General features: G+C 38.9%; 1 protein-coding gene, 1 long non-coding RNA gene and 1 pseudogene across 4 annotated transcripts; 1 reads left to right on the plus strand and 2 right to left on the minus strand.

The window, feature by feature from the left end:
* The window catches only part of LOC107700420 (uncharacterized), a 17,342-nt pseudogene extending 4,343 nt beyond the window's left edge, over positions 1-12,999 (minus strand).
* On the plus strand, positions 6,161-10,518 carry LOC107700422 (uncharacterized). 3 transcript variants are annotated; one of them, XR_001635545.1, is made up of 3 exons: positions 6,161-6,494; positions 7,065-10,188; positions 10,390-10,518. It is a non-coding gene; the product is annotated as an uncharacterized LOC107700422 (long non-coding RNA). The 3 variants fall into 3 exon arrangements; XR_001635544.1 differs by lacking the exon at positions 6,161-6,494 and having other exon boundaries at positions 7,083-7,136; positions 7,228-10,188; XR_001635543.1 differs by lacking the exon at positions 6,161-6,494 and having other exon boundaries at positions 7,295-7,370; positions 10,075-10,188; positions 10,390-10,508.
* A 4-nt stretch (positions 13,000-13,003) lies between the features above and the next one.
* Positions 13,004-16,331, minus strand: LOC107700355 (alpha-protein kinase 3-like; the record flags this gene model as incomplete). The annotated part of the gene is made up of 3 exons (XM_016501984.1): positions 15,931-16,331; positions 13,749-14,060; positions 13,004-13,667 (listed from the first exon to the last, which is right to left on the minus strand). A coding segment is annotated over exon 3 (606 nt), but the record flags the coding sequence as incomplete, so codon positions are not given.
* Positions 16,332-18,350: the final 2,019 nt, after the last annotated feature.

Consider the following 18,350-nt stretch of genomic DNA (forward strand, 5'->3'; position numbering starts at 1 on the left):
AGCCCAAAGAAGGAGGCAGCGCGCATGCCTGTACCTGGCGGTTTATGTTAGACACTACCACCATGTTGTCCGTTCTGATGATCACATGGCAACCCGTCATAATTGGGAGGAAATGCACCAGGGCCAGGAAGACGGCTCACAGCTCTAGGTTGTTTATGTGCCACGAGAGAAACTCTCCCATCCAGACATCAGAAGCCGGTCTGCCCTCGAAGACCGCGCCCTAACCAGTTAGGGAGTCATCCGTCGTAATCATTTGGTGACAGCAAACAGCAACCATCTTGACTCCCTGCTGAAGAAAGAGAGGGTCCCGCCATGTCGCGAGGGCGTGAAAACAAATGCGCGACACTCTTAGTAGGTAGATGGCCAGCCACGAAGGATGAACTTCATCCACCACAGAAATGGCCTCATATGAAGCAGCCCCAGGGGCAACACAGAAGAGGCCGCTGCCATAAGACCCAGGAGTCTGAGACATGTGCTCACTGAAACATGATGGCCTAGCTTGAAGCGGGCCAAACACGTTTTGATACTAGAAATCCGAGCACGAGCCAAACGGGCCTGGACCCCTAAGAAAATGGTTGGCTGAGAAGGGGTGAGAACACTCTTCTAAGGGGTGAGAACAGTCTCGGCACAGCGACTGGCAGCGACGAAACTCTATAGCACTTCACCGCAAGGAGAAACGAGGTTCCACTGAATGCAGTCACTGAAGTGCAAAAGAGAAACTCAAAGAAATAAGCCGAAACACAGGCCAGATATATTGCTTCTGAAGGGCTAAACGACCATTTCTGAAGGAAGACAATTTGAGTAGCAGATGGCGCGGTCGCTAGTATGAGAGTGGGTGACGTAGTGACGTCAGGGTGGCGCCCGCACCATCAGCCAATGAATTGGCATGATTCCATACAGGCTTCAGACAATTGGCACACCCAAGTGGCATTCCCATTGCGTCATAGCTACGCGGCGTTGAGTGAACCTTTGAAAGAGAACTCAAAAGATTGCGTGTGTACCTTCTCTTTATCTCAGCGATCTCCACTTCATCCTTGTACCATTTTATTGTTGAGTCACTTACTATGTTGAAAAACTGACACCAGAATTTCAGATGTCCAGAAGCATCAAACACCTCTGGTCGGATTTTACGGATAACCTGAGGAACTGCAGGTAGGTGAAAGGGAGGGAGAGAGAGAAAAGGGGATAAAGAGGGCAAACAAAGAGTACACAGTTTCCAAAGGCAAAGGGTACTAGCATCACCAAGGCCATGAGTTTGATTCCTAGGTAATGCATAAAACGCAATAAAAGTGTCCTAATGTATGAATGCTAATTGATGTTACACATGTTATTGTTCTATGATCTGTTACGACCCTATAGTTTTGGTGTGTTTTGCTCTGCTGGTTTGTGTGCGTCTGTCCAGGTTGCTGCTGATTGGTTCCTGCAGACTCATTGATGTCGTCCTCTGATTGGTCTTCTCTCCCTTAAAAGAGATGACATCATTTCCTTCAAGGGGGGGTGTGGTGGTGGCGGTGGCCATTTTATGAACCATGCTGTTTGTTGGTGCAGTGCTTGTGCTGTTTTACCCCCATTTGTATGCTTAGAGAGATTGTCTGGATATTCATTGTTTGTGCAACGGTAATCTGGCTTACCCGACCCTTACCTGTTGTATGATTTTGATTCTGGATTCTCCCTCTGAACTTGATGTTTCTTTGTAAATATTTATTGTGAATATTGTACATAGTTATTGGGAAAGTAAGGAGTCAGACGCCATCTTTTGTTTTTGTAATGTTTGGATCTGTGTTTTTGAATTAGGTAGTTAGGTTAGAGAATTGTATTTTATTTTAGTTTCTTTACTTCGGATAGGTAATTTAGAGGGTTTAATATTAAGAACGTTTTGTTTATTATTTTGGCACCGTAGTTTCAATCTCCAGTGTTACGGGGAAATACTCCTGTGCAGACGCCGGTAATCACTTCTACTCCTCACCCTGCAACATTGCCTGTGTCTACGGTAAGTCCTGACGCTGATGTTAATATTAGTAAAAAAACCCCTTACTGGCCATCCAGTTGAAAGAACTGGAAGTGGAGCTAAGCCGAAGCTAATACCAAAGTCAGCTGTTGCATGTCCGAGCGGTGGAGCTTGAGACACAGCGAGACATCCGGTTGAAAGAGCTGGAGCTCGAATTAAAGTTTGGGCAGGCTAAGCAGTTTCAATCTCCAGTGTTACGGGGAAATACTCCTGTGCAGACGCCGGTAATCACTTCTACTCCTCACCCTGCAACGTTGCCTGTGTCTACGGTAAGTCCTGACGCTGATGTTAATATTAGTAAACAAATTTCATTAGTCCCTACGTTTAGAGAAAGTGAAGTTGACATATATTTCACTGTGTTCGAGCGCATTGCAGCCACGTTAAAGTGGCCGAGAAATATTTGGCCTTTATTGTTGCAGTGTAAACTTGTTGGGAAGGCGCAAGAGGTATGTTCGGAGTTGACACTTGAACAAAGTATGAATTATGATTCGGTTAAAGCGGCTGTATTAAGAGCGTACGAACTTGTTCCGGAAGCGTACCGTCAAAAATTTAGGGCTCATTTGGAAAAACCCCAGTCAACCATTTGTGGAGTTTGCACGTGAGAAGACTACATTGTTTGAGAAATGGTGTGTAGTGAGCAAAGTCACTACTTTTGAGCAGGTAAAGGAACTAATTTTGATGGAAGAGTTCAAAAACTGCATTTCAGAAAAGGTGGTAATTCGTCTCAACGAACAAAAAGTGTCATCCTTAACTGAAGCTGCTGTTTTTGCAGATGAATTTGTGCTCACACACAAGGTTGCTTTTCAGTCCCCACGTTTGTCACGTCGCACTGTTGTGAATCGCAACTATAGTTCTAAGAGTGCAGATGCTGTATCCCCAGATAATCACACAACTGATTTATCATTGACGGTGCGAGAATGTTTTTATTGTCACGAAAGGGGACATTTGATTGCTACTTGTCCTGCATTACAGAGGAAAAGTCAGAGGAAGGCTCAGAATGCATCCAAGTCTGATTTGGCTGGAAGTAAAGTTGTTTGTCTTCCTGAAGTTACTGACGTCCCTAGTGTATCTCAGGATGATGTGTTAATTAAAAAATTTCCCAGCGTATTTCACTCATGTGTTGTTACTCGTGCACAGACTCGTAAATTCGACAGTGAGATTGATCTCTCGGATTCATTCATGAAATTCAAATGTTGGTGACACTGAAGACACAAATGTGGAAGCTTGTAGGCCTATACAAAATTTGAAGCTGGAACCTAAGTTCGATTTCCCATTTGACAAGAGACAGTTGATGGAGGCACAAAATACTGATGATACCTTGAAGTCCTGGTTTGTTGAAAGAACTGGAAGTGGAGCTAAGCCGAAGCCAATACCAAAGTCAGCTGTTGCATGTCCGAGCGGTGGAGCTTGAGACACAGCGAGACGTGCGGTTGAAAGAGCTGGAGCTTGAATTAAAGTTTGGGCAGGCTAAGCAGTTTCAATCTCCAGTGTTACGGGGAAATACTCCTGTGCAGACGCCGGTAATCACTTCTACTCCTCACCCTGCAACGTTGCCTGTGTCTACGGTAAGTCCTGACGCTGATGTTAATATTAGTAAACAAATTTCATTAGTCCCTACGTTTAGAGAAAGTGAAGTTGACACATATTTCACTGTGTTTGAGCGCATTGCAGCCACGTTAAAGTGGCAGAGAAATATTTGGCCTTTATTGTTGCAGTGTAAACTTGTTGGGAAGGCGCAAGAGGTATGTTCGGAGTTGACACTTGAACAAAGTATGAATTATGATTCGGTTAAAGCGGCTGTATTAAGAGCGTACGAACTTGTTCTAAGTCATATCGAGAACATGTACTGAGTGTGGGGCATGACCATGAGCTGTCCGGACATTTGGGTATTAAGAAGACCTACCATAATCTTCTTAAAAATTTCTTCTGGCCCGGAATGAAGTCTGCCATTACCCAGCATTGTCGATCGTGTCATGAGTGTCAGGTTGCTGGAAAACCAAATCAGGTTATTTCTCCAGCTCCCTTGAAACCCATTCCTGTAATGAGTGAACCATTTGAGAAACTAGTTATTGATTGTGTCGGTCCTTTGCCAAGAACTAAATCTGGTCACTCATATCTGTTAACGCTGATGTGTTCTGCTACTAGGTTCCCTGAAGCCATTCCTCTACGTTCACTAAAGACCATGGTGAAAGCCATAGTGAAGTTCTGTACAACATTTGGTCTTCCGAAATTCATCCAATCCGATCAAGGATCCAACTTTATGTCAAGACTTTTCCGTAAGGTAATGAAAGAGTTGAGTATTAAACACTGTACATCTAGTGCTTACCATCCACAGTCGCAGGGTGTCCTCGAAAGATTTCACCAAACTCTTAAGACTATGATCAGAACCTACTGTCTCCAACATGAGAAAGATTGGGATGAGCAGATTCCTCTTCTGTTGTTCGCTGTTCGCAACACCACTCAGGAATCCCTTGGTTTCGCTCCGGCTGAATTATCCCTGGCTCTGCACTACAAGCGAAGTTCACCGGGCCATATGTGATTGAAGCAAAGTTGAGTGATACTGATTATGTAGTACAGACCCAGGAGCGGAAAAGAAAGACTCGTGTTTGTCACATAAACATGCTCAAGCTGTATATTTCTCGTTCTCATGCTAAAAACTCTTATCAGTGTTCCTGTAACTTCTGTGACTCCCGTTGTAGTGGCCTCTGTAAATGCAGCTCCCTCTGATTATTCTCCCAGTATGGATGATCTTCGGTTGGGAAGTGCATGTCTTTCTGGTGCACGTCTTCAAAATTCTGAAGCTTTAGTAACTCTCAGTTCTAAGTTTTCTCATTTATCTAGATCAGCTCAAAGTGAAATTGTACAGTTGATAAGTATTCATCGCTTTTCTCAGATGTACCTACAGTGACTCATGTGCTAATGCATGATATTGATGTTGGTGACCATCGACCTGTTAAACAGAATGCTTACCGTGTAAACCCTGTGAGACGTGAAATCATGAAGAAAGAAACTCAGTATTTGGTTGAAAATGATTTGGCGGTACCCAGTTCTAGTCCTTGGTGTTCTCCGTGTGTGTTGGTCCCAAAAGCTGATGGAACCTCACGTTTTTGTACTGATTACCGAAAGGTTAATCAACTAACCAAGGCAGATTCCTACCCTCTTCCCAGGATGGATGATTGCATTGATCGAATTGGCAGCGCTAAGTTCGTAACCAAGCTAGATCTACTTAAGGGTTATTGGCAGGTGCCGCTGACTGAGCATGCTTCGGAGATTTCAGCATTTGCTACCCCAGATGCTTTCCTTCAATATAAGATCTTAGCTTTTGGGCTCAGAAACGCACCAGCAACCTTTCAACGGCTAATGAATCGCATCTTGGCTAATGTACAGAACTGTGAAGCATACTTGGATGATGTGGTCTGCTACTCGAATACTTGGAATGATCATTTGAAAACTCTAGAAGAAGTGTTTACCAGATTTTGAGATGCTAATCTAACACTTAATCTAGCAAAATGTGAGTTTTGTCATGCAACCATCACTTACTTAGGCAAAGAAGTTGGTCATGGTACTGTTCGCCCTGTGGAAGCCAAGGTGCAAGCCATTGTTGATTTTCCTTTGCCTAAATCAAAAAGAGATCTTGGACGATTTCTTGGGATGGCCGGTTACTACCAGAGCTTCTGTAAGAATTTCTCTGTTGTTGTGAAACCCCTCACAGATATCCTTCGCAAAGATGTCAATTTCAAGTGGAATGATAACTGTCAGTGTGCATTTGTCTCTTTGAAGAGTCTGTTATGTAGTTCTCCTGTTCTAGCTGCTCCTGACTTCAGTCAACCCTTCAAACTTGAAGTGGAAACGGTGCGGGTGCGGTCCTATTACAAGATGACCAAGGAGTCGACCATCCCGTATGTTACTACTCTAAAAAGTTTAACCGTCATCAAGTAAACTATAGTACTATTGAAAAGGAAGCCCTAGCTCTTTTATTGGCTCTACAACATTTTGAAGTATATATTGGTTCTAGTCCACAACCCATTGCTGTATACACTGACCATAATCCTCTCGTTTTCCTCCAAAGAATGTGTAACCAAAACCAGAGACTCGTGCGTTGGTCACTTGTCTGTCAGAGCTTTAATCTGCAAATTAATTACAAGAAGGGTGCTGACAACGTGATAGCAGATTCTCTGTCTAGGTGTTAATTGTAAACTATGTAAACCATGTTTACTCTTATGTGTGGGGGTGTTACGACCCTATAGTTTTGTTGTGTTTTGTTCTGCTGGTTTGTGTGTGTCTGCCCAGGTTGCTGCTGATTGGTTCCTGCAGACTCATTGATGTCGTCCTCTGATTGGTCTTCTCTCCCTTAAAAGAGATGACAGCATTTCCTTCAGGGGGGGCATTTTGTGAACCATGCTGTTTGTTGGTGCAGTGCTTGTGCTGTTTTACCCCCATTTGTATGCTTAGAGAGATTGTCTGGATATTCATTGTTTGTGTAACGGTAATCTGGTTTACCCGACCCTTGCCTGTTGTACGATTTTGATTCTGGATTCTCCCTCTGAACTTGATGTTTCTTTGTAAATATTTATTGTGAATATTGTACATAGTTATTGGGAAAGTAAGGAGTCAGACGCCATCTTTTGTTTTTGTAACGTTTGGATCTGTGTTTTTGGATTAGGTAGTTCGGTTAGAGAATTGTATTTTATTTTAGTTTCTTTACTTCGGATAGGTAATTTAGAGGGTTTAATATTAAGAACGTTTTGTTTATTATTTTAGCACTGTCGGCTCCTGAAAGTGAACTCCCAGATAAATATTAACAAAAAGAAGTTGATTGGTCACGCTTGTTTTTAAAAAAAAAAAAAATTTTCATGTTGCGCTCTACCCCTAGACGGGGCGTAACAGATCAAGCACACCGCTTTTCTGTCAATTGTAAACCACTAGTCTATGTTATTAACTGAAAATAACTGCTATAATTGTGTGCTCAGTGTCAATTCCTTGCTGTCTTTACCTTTGAATTGGTTTTCTTAGTTTTTCTCTGTTGATTTGGGCTTAACATTCTCATTCCCTGTAGGTTTGGGGAGATCAGCCTGGACAATCCTCCGGGTAAGATGAGGGGAGTGTGTTTCCAATGATGTCTTCAATGGTGAGTTACTGACTGATTGTAATGGAGATGCAGGTTGTGTTTTCAAAGATAATTTGTCCCCCTGAAGTGAATCTCTGTTTGCTTCTTCCAGACATGCAGCAATTCCAGTTTCACTCTTCTCTATTTTAGTCATGGGGAATGTATTCTTTTGATCGGTCCTTGTGGCAAGCTCACTGTGGGCAGCAGTGGAGTTGAAGACCTGGTCTGTAGTCTTCGGTGGAACTGTTACCTTAGGTAGCGTGATGTATCACTGCAGAATTTACTTCCTCACAGTCATTCACATTTATATGTGGTGCAGCATTTATCTTGGCTTTGGTGGAGCTTTGATTTGACCTCTCAAGGTTCAATGCAGCCAACTTCAATTGTTTTGATGTTTTCAGATTAAGATCTGTTTTTGTAAGATGACTAATTTCAGTTAAGTCAGCTTCATTTTTCTTTATACTTTTGTCAGCATTGTGATGTTGCATAGTGACCTTTTTTAATCTAATTACGTCTGATGCAACATTCTCAGTGACACAATGACTTGATGATTCAGGTCCTTGAATCAGGTTTTCTTGACTTAGTGGCTGTTGATCAGGCTTGTTGACTTCAGAGGGTTGTGAATGCAGGGAAAGGTCAAACTTTTCATCACACAGACCTTCAGATTCCAAAACAGCTGTGGTTTTGTTCGTGGTGTCTGTGCAATCAGATATATTACCTATTTGACTGACAGTGTTGCTGTTTGTCAAAATAGAGGTTACTGCATTCGTTTCAGTTCTGATTTCAACAGCATCTACAGTGTGTTCTGTTTCTGCACTATTGTGAGATGTGCTGTCCACATCTGTAATATATATTGCAGGAATGGTAAATTCTGTGGGTAAAACTTTTGAATATTGGGAGAGTAATGTTGAGGGGCCAGAATGAACATTGCATTTTTTTAGAGTAACTTTGCATCTTGTGATAAGTTGATTTGGGTAGTTCAGATATGGTTACATTAGATTGTTCCTGTATGTCCATTTTAGCAACATTGACTGTAGCTACAAAAGAGGCGTTCTGACACTCCTGGGCCTTATTATCTTTAATTTGAACATTAGAGATTGAGGAGTCATTCATGGTCTGTGGTTGCACCACATGTGAATTTGTCATGTGAATTTCAGGTTCTGTGACAATGACTTGATTTGTGGAATGGTTTGAATTTGCCTTTGACTTTTCTTTAGAAATACTGTTCTATACGTGCACAATTGTGTTGATGATTTTTATCTCATTTTCTTCCATACTATTCAAAGCCGTGGATGCAAGTTTTGTTTCACCTTTGAGTTTGTCAGACTCTTTGATTAGTTGATTTTCAGCTTTGCTGTCCTTCTCAAACATGTTATCTAATGTGTCATCTCCCAATGAGGAACTCACAGCTGTTGTAACCCTGCCGCCTTGAAACATCTGTGAAACATGACCTGAGGAGATTTTCTCACTCGGTTGAGTGTTTGGCGGCTCAGTGACAAGTGTACTGCTCTTTGTTGATGCGACAGACTGATCACCTGTTCTCAGCTTCTTTCCCTGTGATGCAAGGTGGCAGGAACTGAGTGCTTCCGTAACACTCGCAGTGACCTCATGCATCAATGAGGGTTGCTGCTTTAAATCCATGGACGCTTCCTTCTGAAAAGGAGGAATGTCTCCACAAATTGGTGGCTCTGTGGGTTGAGTTTGAGTATCACCTGCAGCCTAAAATCATGGAATTATAGACATATTATTATAGACATACTGGTTCAGCTGGACTGTACTAATGCCAAATCCCTAAACACTGTAAATCTGCAGGAAGATTCTGCCACTTAGCACCTCAGTCATTAATCTAAAATCAAAGATCATTGTGTTAGCTGAACCTCGGTTAATATTATCACTTGATTATCTCTCATTTCGCTAGGATAAGAGAAAATAAGTGGATTCAACATTACTTTATTTGACAGACCCCATATTAAATAATGTGAATTCACGAATTATATGATTACAAGTTAGAATAAGAAGCCACCTGTTTTCAGTTGACTAGGTCTATCTTTGTTTCTTATTTAGCATCTATTGCCTTGGGGAAGCTGTTGCACTGCCCATATTTAGAGAGTATTTTGAGGTTTTATGAGATCAGAGGGGAATGTGAGATATTAAAAGGAGAGCAGCTGGTCTGTCCACAGAACTTACAGCTTACACAGTAAAGTTATATTTTGTATCTACTTTTAAAACGTCATAGCAACAGGTGATTAGGGACAGCAAACACATTTGATGGATCTTAGGATCTCTATACTTCCATGTGCTCTGGAGCCACAATGTCCGTAATGGGAATATTATCATTGTCTGTTACCCTACTTCTGTGTCATATAAGATGGGTCTTGTCACATCATCAAAGTCATCCTTGCCGCTCTATTTATAGTTTATGATTGTGACTGAGGGGGGGGTACTGGTCTCACTACCACTGGGAACATTACGCTCACATGACATCATGGCCAAAGCATGAGGAAACACTCACCAAGCTTCTAAGAGAGCATGCAGATGCATTCCTCACCCTTGTGTCCACATTGACGTCATTCCCACCACAGGAATGAGGAAAGATCCTCACACATGTACCTACTGGAGTTTTATTTCCATGGTCATCAAAATCCATGAGCTTGTTGTCTATAAGTCTTGGATTACAGTTCTGGATAGTATCTAGAGCTTGAAGTTGGATGTTTGATGTCCCTTTGTCAGATGATTCAGTTAGCTTTGTGCTTTCAACCACCTTGTCTGCACTCAAAAAAAATGAAATGTGGCTGCTGTTGGTCCAAATAATGTAACTATGTTTAAATTAAATAATTCCCTTACGTTTGTGTATTAAAATTAAAAGAGTTGTGTTGACCAAATTAGAAAAAGTCATATTTCAAATTTACACAGTTCACTTAAGTAAAGTGAATGAAATGGAGTTGAGTTGCTTCTGCAGTACCGCAGATGGACAGTACATTCAAAGATCATTCTTCAGCGATCGGCGCCATTTTTGAATCAGACGAAGATCACAGTGCCAAACGAGGAATGTTTTCTTTATGTGGAAACACAGGTGAGATATTTTACTTTTTATGCATATATATTGAGGCTGTCATTTTATTAGAATGGTTAATCGCGCATAATCTCATGTTTTGTATGGGATTTTCATGAAGACACTTAAATAAGCTTGTTTGTTAGTATTATTATTATTATTATTATTATTATTATTATTATTGTTGTTAGGTGACCCACACCTTTTTTTCCAACCTCACAGAGTTTTATAGTCCTACATGTGGCTGTGCAGAGATTGTGGTTCCTCTCACACATCCAGATCAAATCCAGCACTCTTTACAGAGCAAGAGGTAACGTTGAGTCTTTGTAATGTCAGCTGTGATGAATTACTTAGATATTTTTGTAATTCTAAATTATGTATTGAAGTTTAGATGTAATTCAGATATGTGTTAATTTGTAATAATTTTGTATGTAATCTGTAAGTGCTGGTAAAGGAATACTATGATTGTTGGTGTATAATATTATTTTAAGGTTTGTCCCAAATTTATCAGCAGCCAACCTGATTTGTCCTTTTAAAACTGTATTAGGTATCTGTGAAATTCAGTTGGATTACAACAATCCCTTTGGTCTCCAAATATATGGGACTGCTTGATAATTTCTCAAACCAAAGAAAGGAGCAGCAGCCGCACAGAAGATCACATACATCCTGTCAGTTATGGCTCAGGTATGTTATCTAAATTCACTGTCATTTTAAATCTGACAATAATTCATAATAGGTTAAAATAATATTTCACCCAAAGATGAAAATTCGGTCATCATTTACTCAGCCTCATGTCGTTGAACCTCTTACATCTTTTTTTTTGTTGTTGTTGTTGCCTGAACTAAAATTATGCATTTTGGCCAATTTGTCCTGCGCTTTTTTTTGTGTACACAATAAAAGTCAATGGTGAATTCCTGTTCTGAATCTTCAAATGTAACATGTAATTGTTTGATGCTTTTGAAGCTTCAGAAGAGAAACTCACCCTTGACTGTCATTTTATCATCAGAAATGAGCAAGACAAACTGACCAAATTTAGCATTTTATGTAAGGGAGTCTAAAAGATAAAACAACTGATAATGATTTTATTTTGGTGAATTATCCCTTTAAAGCCTGGAGTATATACAGCATAAGCTAAAATGTTCATATGTGCATAATTCATACTGTTTTAATTTCAGGGCTTGTTTGTAGCTTTATCAAATTTCTCAGCAGCAGAGTTGTGTTTTTGCACCTACAATTGGAACAACTCTGACATCCAAGATTACTGTGTATCTTTCCCATAGCAAAGTTTCTGATTTAGGAACATTTGTTGGGTTTTCTTGTACTGGTTCCCAGGATTGAAAGTTTTGTAGAAACAACACAGTGGGATGATCTGTATAATACTACTTAAAATGTTAGATGTACAGTAACAAGTCTAAAAAGTCAAGTGCTAACTAATGCTGTTCATTTTACATATTCAGAATGTCTCCATTGGCAAAAAATGTGAATGCATCCTGAAAGCCCTGGCTGTCTGCCTGAAGGAAGACCCCTCAAACCTTGTGAAGGAGTACATGGTAGGTTATTTACCTTTTTCATTAAAACCTAGTGTATGTTTCTCCAAAACCAACTTCTTTGACCCTTGATCTGTTGGTAATTGTTTCTTTTTTACATTTTTAGGATGTTGAACATGTTGAAGCCCTAACCTCGACGCACAACACCACGCTGGGAATCTATGTCGTCATACAGATGCTACAGACCTTTACGAATAATGTTGTACTGTTGGCTGTTGCAGTACATTTGTTTTTCGGTACTGAACATGTTACATTCCTTTCAACGTTGGTCTTGCTTTGAATAATTGATGCATTTTCATTACAAAAGAAGACTATTTTGTAAATCCTACCTAAAATCCATGCTTTTATTTTTTATTAGTATGCTTTTTTTTTTTTACACTTTTCTTGTAATAAGATAAGATTACCGATTTTAAAAAAGTGAAGGCAGTCTTTAGATTTTGTACAAATTATTATTCTTGGAAAAATTTCTAAAAGTTGTAAAAAAAAAAAAGTTGAATGTATTTATTGAATAAACTCAATGAAACTGTATTTGTTTTGATTGAATGTGACCATATTAATTTTAGAATAATTGAACTTGATTAACTTAACAGATTAAAACGAAGTCAAGAATGTTAAGTTGATTCAACTAAACAACATTGTATTAACTTTATGTAATTAACTTAAGTTCATTAAAATCAATATTCATACTTAAATGCAACCTAACTCCGTTACGTGGAACCTGTTGACATAAAGTTAAGTAAGGCCAACATATAATTTTTTTTGAGTGTCTGGATTGTCATGGAAACCTTCAATGGCAGTGATTTCTCCGTTGTAATAGGCTTTTGAACTCTCTTTGATTCTGAGGAACTTTCCTTTGCTTTCTGACTGTTTTTCATTCGTTTTTGTGACTATGTCCATTTTGTTTCTTGATTCAGTCGCCGAGGCAATATGAGCACCCTGAGCTCTCTTTGATTCTTCTGTGGGACTTTTGTTTGCTTTCACTGACTGTTTTTCATTTATTTTTGTGTCTGTTATATCCATTTTGTTTCTAGATTCTGTTGCTGAAGTGATCTGAGCACCCTGAGCTCTTTTTGATTATATTGAAGGACTTTTGTTCATGTTTACTGATGTTTTTCACTTTTTCTTGTGTCTGTTATGTCCATTTTGTTTCTAGATTCATACACTGAGGCAATCTGAGCACCATGAGCTCTCCTTGATTCTTTTGAGCCACTTTTGTTTGCTTTCACTGAGAGTTTCACTTTTTTTTTTTTTTTTTTTTTTTTTTTTTTTTTTTTTTTTTTTTTGTTTGTTTCTGTTGTGTCCATTTTGTTTCCATCTTCAGTCACAGAGGTGATCTGAGCGACCGTGTTCTGTACTTCCATCTTCTCAATGGAAGCCCCACTCTCATTCATCGTCTCTTCCCTTCTTCCAGGCAGTCTGTTTTTCTTAATTCTCTCGGTTGCATCGGTTGGGATTTTGATCTTCTTCTTGATGTAATGCTCAGTAGTCTGTTTGCTGGAGGCATTCTGCACAGTATCATGGATATATGTTAGTCCCTGGCCGTCTTTGTCTCTGTTTGTGATAATTTCAGAGCTGGAGATTCCATGAACAGATGCTGCTGCTGACACTTGAACTGGAGGTGTTTGACTGAGAGCATCCACCTCCATGGCTTTCACCTCTGAAGGGCTGACAGCCCCTCTGGTCTCCATGGGGGACCTACGTTTCCTTTGGGCTCTTTCAGGACTGCTCATCTTGTTGTTTTCGAGAGCTGCTGGGACATTCTCTTTGCCTGTATTGCGGGGCTCCTCCTGTTCATGACGGCGGTTCTTGTTTCGCTGTTTAAGCTTTGCAAAGCAATTTTGATGACTCTTGTACTCACTAATTGTTCCCACCTCCAACACTCCTGAACATGACATGATTCCTCGACTGTTCTGTGCTGATGCTTGGTAAATTGCAGCATCCTCCAGAGTACAGCTAAGATAGAAATACATACAGTTAAATGTTCACTAAACAATAATCAAAACAAGGAAAAATGTTTCTCAGAAAAGAGCATACTTGTATATTTGGAGTGTGTGTGTCTTGTCATCACGTGAAATTTCATATTTGGGAAGGCCACAGTATCGGTCCAGCTGTATATCATCTTTGTACCATATCACCTCAGGGACTGGGTACCCTGTAAACGTGACCGTTAAAATTAAAGACTGGTGAACAGGAAGTTTGGACAACTTTAATAATGTTCCATAATGGATTCACTTGCTTTGATGGGATACCTGAGATCACACAGTGTCTTCAGACACAGCTTTGGATTTTAATGTGGTCTCAAATGTTGGCTGTATCTCCACAGTTAATTGGGCCATGACACTGCTCCTAAAAAGAAGGCAAAAATCATAATTCATCTGAGGTTAAATTTGTATTAATAATTTGCATTATCTTCAGCAGAGCACTGACATCACTGTCATCATTGTTGTTAGTATTCATACAAAATATGATTTACAATGTTTATATTAGCTAGGTCAGACACAATATTAAAATAAACAATTGGGTGTTTCTTCAACTTCACCATTTCTATGTCCCCTTTTATTTTTGTTATATGAAGTCAAACATTTCATATTTTCATCAGTCATTCATGTTGAAATGCCTTACTAATATTTTTATAGATTTTATTCTACACAAATATGTCAGTGAGGAGCAAATTAAATGTGATGTTAAATGTGATAAAAATTAAAATAAATATAACTTATGAGCAAAATATTTTTACTGTACATTTGTGATCAAGCTGTAATTTTTTATTATTTATGTGAATTAACGTAAAATTTACAGCATCATAATATTCACTACATTATTTTGTTAAACAATTAATCATTTAAGATAAGGTGTAAATTAAAATTTAGTGAGCATTTTCATGAAAAATCAATAATCAAAACTAATTTCTCCTGTGTATGTATGTATTTGTTAATCATTGTTAGTGGACAAATTAAACTAGTATGAGAACTTTATTTAAAGTCTACAGAGACAAAAGTGCCTTAAATTGAAGAAACACCCATGCATCATCCCTGCTGAGATTACAAACACTGTCAGGTCAAAAAAATAAATCTAGCACTTTAGGATTTGAAGTACACATCTGCTTCTGCTAGTGTATACTTTTACTGAAAGGCTGTAAGTATGTCAACCTGTTAAGTTGATTAGTTCTTTTTACCTGGATTGCTTGAACTGAGAGAATCTATGGCCAGTATAGCTAAGCAAAGATCAAGCAAGCACAAGAATCTATAAGCCATGCGCACAAGTTTGCTTTAGTGATGACAAAAATCACACAGAAACGCTAGCACTCAGGTCTATTTTATTAAAGTACATGAAGTTCTTTATAGGCTATTTGGAAATTCTGTAATTGCCAAAGATGTAACAAAAATGTGAAATCTCCATAGTAACTTATAATATATGTTATATAATGCAAACCGTTGCTGCTGTAGTAAGTTGGGCACTGGTAAATATTAAAAGACATTTATTGAGGCTGGCAGTGCAGACTTATTTATAACATTATGACCTTCACACAAGATTCTCAAGAGTCAGACAGACCAGTGGTGGAGCTCTGAACTATTAGCAGTGAAGCCTCTCAGTGAGGAAACAGAATCCTTGAATCACTCTGCATTTTAGGTAAACATTTTTGTTTATTTTGTTTGTTCAGAATTAAACGTCATGTAAGGTTGAATTCATTCATACTCTGAGGTGGTGGAGCTCTGAACTATTGGCAGTGAAGCCTCTCAGTGAGGAAACAGAATCCTTGAATCACTCTGCATTTTAGGTAAACATTTTGTTTATTTTGTTTGTTCAGAATTAAACGTCATGTAAGGTTGAATTCATTCATACTCTGAGGTAGATGATGGCTTTTAGTATGCATTACTGTTTATGTAGGCTTATCTATTTAGATGTTGTTTAAGCACTATTGCATTATTTATAACAATCACTATAAACATATATATTTAGAAAGTAGTCATTTAACAGATGCTTTTATCTGCATATTACAGGGACAGTCCGGGTTGCTATATACAAGGGCACAATAGTGATGGCTCATGACTCACTCCTTGCAGGGATCAAACCAGAAACCTTCTGATTGCCAGCCCTTAACTTTAATATGCATCTGTATGCTTTGTTAGGACAGAAAGTCATGATGTTTAAGCATTTAATGCTACCTTCAGTTATGCATTTAATGTATTTTACATCAGGAATCAGAAACCTGTACCTGCTTTCAGATCGAACACTGCTCAGGTAGCTCCTAACCCAGCCCTTCTATTCTGAGAGCTGATATCACTGCCACCGTAGTAACCCCTTCCATCACACGAGAGCGAATAGTTCATCAGCCTTCTGGAACTCATCTTCTTAGTCTATAAGTGTCCACACATGCATTCACTCAAAGTCAGCTGCTTATATCCATATAATCCTAAAGTCTGTGAATAAGAAATCGCAAAAGAGTTTGTTTTCACAAACTTAGAAAGTTAAGGAGACCAGCAAGACTCCTCTGTCATCACAGCCAGCATCCCAGCAGCAGATTCCTCATACGTTTTTGTCTTTACTTGGACACTCAGGGGTGCGCTCTAAGCTCAGTGTTTTCTTTCTGTGCTGTTGGACTCCTGGGGTGGTGCACCGGGGCATAAGTCTCTGCTAGTTTCCAGTCAGTCTGCAGCTTGCGTGGCCATGAAGGCTAATTATAGCAGGGCCACAAATAGGTACACAAGCACATCGCATTTTCCAAAACCGACTCGCTAGCTTTTTTTTTGTTTGTTTTCTTAGCTTAAACATCCCTCTCTTACTGAGATCCATGATGAAGTTTTTTTTCAAGCTCAGTACCACTAACGTAAGCAGGGTAGAACCACATTAATATGCTTCCAAGTGGATGGAATTGGTAGGATACATGGTGTTTGTTAGTCCTAGTAACCCAGCATAACCCTGAAATGTACTGCCTATTCAAGTGTACCTGCTTGTCTGGCTGATGGCTTTTCTCTGAGCTCCATTCATGCAGAATATAAAGTGAGGCATCTGAGGACATGGGGTTCCTTTCCAAGAACCACGAGGCTACATGGACATCTCATGATGGGGTCCTGCTAGTTTTTATCCAATGTGTATTAAGTCAAGTCACCTTTATTTGTATAGTGCTTTATACAATACTGGTTGTGTCAAAGCAGCTTTACAGAGTCAAACAGGAAAATAGTTTGTCAATGATGTAAGAAGACAATAACAGTCATTAGAAGTGCAGGTGAACATCAGGTCACACCAGGATCCCCTGAATCCTTTTTATGACATAGACTAGCTCAGTCTGTCTATAGACACCACCATTCACAAGTTTGGGGTCAGTAAGATTTGTAATAGTTTTGAAAGAAGTCTCTTAGTCTCACCAAGGCTGCATTTATTTGATTACAGTACACTAATAAAAAACTGTTGTCTATTTTAATATATTTTGAAATGTGATTATTCCTGTGATGGCAAAGCTGGATTTTCAGCTATTACTCCACTCTTCAGTGTTACACAAATAGAAATATTCAGAAATACAGTTTTCAGCATTCTTTGATGAATAGAAAGTTCAAAAACAGAATTTATTTGAAATAATCATAATAATGTATTCTTAAAGATAGAAATGATAAGCAAGTTCTGTCATCATTATCAAACTGTGATAAAATATCTGGTGTCTTTTTACAGCTATGTACTTATACAATAAAAGAAAATGTCAGCTTAAAACCAAACCCTAAATAAAATAAGCATGTATATTCTTTCATTATTAAAGCCCATAGTTAGAATAATAGCATGTAGTATATAATTAATTTGTTTTGTAGCACTGACGGTTGCACCGGTGTTGCTCTGAGCTGTGAGCAAAGGGAGTTGTTGAAACTCTATATTCAAGATGACACTGTGACATTCCCAAAGCATGTTTGAACCAAGGCTGAATAATTTTGTGTTGACAGTGTTGTGTTCACTCTACTCCTACTTTCCCCCTCACCTCTACTTTTGGACTTTTATTTACTTTTATTGTCTGTTTAATGTCTAATCTCTGAACAAAAAAAACTTCCAACTTCCAAAAAAAATCCAATGTCTTATAACGTCTGAGGTAAAATTATACAGTTTGAGGCTTTACATAGATAATACGTAATCTTTGACATATTTTCTGACATATTTTGACATGAATTGCTTTATATGAAGTCACCTCGCCAGAACACGAGCCATATGTGAAAATCTGTTGGGAGATTTCTGATTAAAGGAGTGTTTCTGCCCACTAGTGGCAATGACTTAGCACTGCAATGATTTCTGCAGTGATCACTCTACTTACTATCTGTAGACTCAGATTGATTATTCAAATCCATTAAGATATTAGTTAAAAGCCATTTACCAGGCACTTTCACATCAGTAGGTTAAACTTATTCAAAAATAGTTCAGTAACAATGTTGAGAAAGGACATTAAATGGTCTCATGCCAGTTTTTTTAAGTACTAAAAACAGATAATTTCTAGTTGATTTTTTTTTTCTTTTTAATGGGCTTGTCAGTGAAACTCATTCAAATCAAAACATAAAAATAAACTGCTTTAATGTATTCTTGGTACAATACAGGGTAAACCATTTATGGGATGAAACAATAACAATAAAAATGATGAAATTTACAGAAAATAATAATCTG

The sequence above is a fragment of the Sinocyclocheilus anshuiensis genome, unplaced genomic scaffold (assembly GCF_001515605.1).
Source record: "Sinocyclocheilus anshuiensis isolate Anshui unplaced genomic scaffold, SAMN03320099.WGS_v1.1 scaffold154, whole genome shotgun sequence".
NCBI lineage: Eukaryota > Metazoa > Chordata > Actinopteri > Cypriniformes > Cyprinidae > Sinocyclocheilus > Sinocyclocheilus anshuiensis.